This window comes from Manis javanica, chromosome X, assembly GCF_040802235.1.
Source record: "Manis javanica isolate MJ-LG chromosome X, MJ_LKY, whole genome shotgun sequence".
Classification (NCBI taxonomy): domain Eukaryota; kingdom Metazoa; phylum Chordata; class Mammalia; order Pholidota; family Manidae; genus Manis; species Manis javanica.
Genome location: NC_133174.1, coordinates 92890933 through 92893538, shown reverse-complemented (window position 1 = coordinate 92893538; position 2606 = coordinate 92890933). Strand labels below are relative to the sequence as shown.

Genomic DNA, 2606 nt, shown 5'->3' with positions numbered 1-2606 from the left:
TCCGCCTCCCTGCGAGTTGTCCATTTGCGTTCAAGTAATGGTAATTAGGTGACGGAGAGACAAGACCGTGGGGAAAAGAGGCATAAGTGGTGCTTCATACGACCAGAGAAGAAGCCCTAACACAAGATGGAGGAGAAGGAGAAGGTGGCAACATTTGACTAGCAGAGTCCTAAATCAAAGGAGCTGGTACCCCGCCCAATACTGGAACTTTAATCAAGTGGTCAGCCCTGGCCATTGTCGCATTTCTTTCTGCAGGCCTTTAAGTCCGTTGGTGCAGCAGATTTTAAGGCTGAGAGAGGAAGATTGCTTCTGATCTCTGCAGGTAGTGTGCTGCCCGGGACGGGGCACACTGGTGTAGGAGTATCAGAATATGGGAGACACACAGCCCTTCCTGACCGAATTAAGGGCAGGAGAAACCAGGCCCGGTCTTTAAAATACTGTGGGCCTGTGGAAGGGAGTAGAATAGTAAGCTATGGGGCGCCGGTAGAGGGCATATCAGGATCCTTGGAAACAGGACGAGCCTCAGCCACTGTCCCGCCCACCACCCGCGCCACGGTTTGGTGAGGGAAGAGGCCTCGGGAAGGATCGTCTGGCAAAATGGTGGGCTTTAGGACAAGGCTGGATCTAGGGCGCCCTCTAGAGGACACACGAAGTCTCTCAGATGGGAAAACCGCTGATGGAGGTCTGAATCCAGTTACAAAGCATTCAATCCCTCTTCTTTTTATTTCCCAGGAAGAAGAAAAAGGAAAAAGAAAATCTCAACATGGAAAATGTCCCCCAGGAAAGCAAAGGAGGGGAGCAGGGCACAGTGAAGAATGAAGAAGCTCTCCCTCTGCAAGTTGGTGAAGGCCAAGAGCCCAGAGGAAATCATAGAAGGGGTTGGGGTCCCACTACCCAGGATGTTAGAGATCATATGCCCCATAGGCTTGTCAATAACTTTGACATGATGGAGATACAGATAATATGGAAAGGTTCATGGAGGAGATGAGAGAGCTAAGGAGGAAAATTAGGGAGCTTCAGTTGAGGTACAGTCTGCATATTCTTATAGGTGATCCCCCTCACCATGACCATGATGATGAGTTTTGCCTTATGCCTTGAATGCTGAGGTTAATAATCATAGACCCCCCTGCTTCCCAAATTTGCATTTTCCTGGTGAGCCCTTTACTGTGAATCTTCAGTGTTCTGTCATTTTTCTGATTGGAGATTTCATTTTGACTTAGTCTAAGTTTTTCTGAGTCTGTAAGTTTTTCTGTCAGCAGGGGAGTTTCATCAACTTGCATGGAAAGATGTTTACTATATATTGTAAAGTTAATAAAGCAGTTTAAAAAGCAATCTATAGATACACTATCCTATTTAAAAGCATGCATATTAGTTATAAACATACATATACTTCAGGATGTTTTTTCTTATTTTCTTTACTTCTTCTTGATTATCTGTTTTTCTCATTTTTCCAAAATGAATACACATGTGTTATGTGTCAGAAAAAAAGAAGAACTTATCAATCAATTTATAAAGGGACAGGAGACAATAATTACTTGAGACACAATTTAAAGATATAAATCTTACATTAACACTGGGTCTCTTAATTAGAAGCACAAACCTGGTAATCATTGCAGATACATTTCTTTAAACTCTTGAGCCTTCGGTGGTCTGAATCCCCATTCTGCCCTTCCAGAAATGAGGAGTGTGGTTCCTCCTGCTTTAGAATTATACTTAATACCAGTGGGTAGTTCCTAAGTGCTACTTAGGAATCCAAACAGTCCTTTTTCTCAGACTTCCTCATTCCCATTCCCCTTGATAAATCTGAGTGACATTCATGATAGTGTACTCAGAATTGTCCTATCCTTCCCACTCAGATGACTGTAGCCCAGTCTCCTTTACTCTCCATTTTCTGTGTGGCCACTGCTACAGATTTAACTCTGTACATAAACAGGTATTGTGGGAGTGGCTTTATGTCCCCAAGACCATTCTGATACACAACCCCCTCAACTCAGAAGTGGTCTCGTCTCTAACCTACATGGAGCCAGAGAAGTTTCCCTCTTTTTTGCCTTGATTATTGCTGTGCCCAGTGAACCTGTAATCATAGATTAATGGGAAACAGACCAGGACTCGAACCTGGTAGATGGATCCTGGTTTTAGAACATTTTCCACCACCATTACTGCTCTCCAACTAGAGTGTGCCCTTCTCCCAGTAAACATTGTCTCATTTGTCCAGTTACCTTCAGTGCCTAGGACAGGGTCTAGTAAGTTGTAGGGCACAACAGTTAATTATAACCAAGTCAGGAGTTCTGCCATTGGGTCCAGGTTTGTGTCTGATCATTTGTAGGCAACTTAGGTTCTGGTCCCCACAGCTTGCAATTAGAAAAGAACATGGCAGAGAAAGCATTATATACCAATTTCAACACATAGACTTGTAATGTTATATATGTCAGTGTTTATTAATATGTGTTATACAGACTAGCTGCACGGAAGTCACCTGAGGAACTGACTAAAATATCAGAAAACTAGGTTTCACTCCACAATCATTGCATCATATAAATTTATCAAACATCTCTGCACTTAGATAAAGTGGAGGCCCCAGCTTTAGTTCAAGTTTGGAACTTCCC

General features: G+C 43.2%; 1 protein-coding gene across 1 annotated transcript; it reads left to right on the top strand.

Annotated features, from left to right (window-relative positions):
- The first annotated feature begins 750 nt into the window (after positions 1–750).
- On the top strand, positions 751–1098 carry BEX5 (brain expressed X-linked 5). Its single transcript, XM_017678479.2, is given in 2 exon segments — positions 751–941; positions 944–1098. Coding segments are annotated over 2 exon segments (333 nt in total). The 5' UTR covers positions 751–763.
- Positions 1099–2606: the final 1508 nt, after the last annotated feature.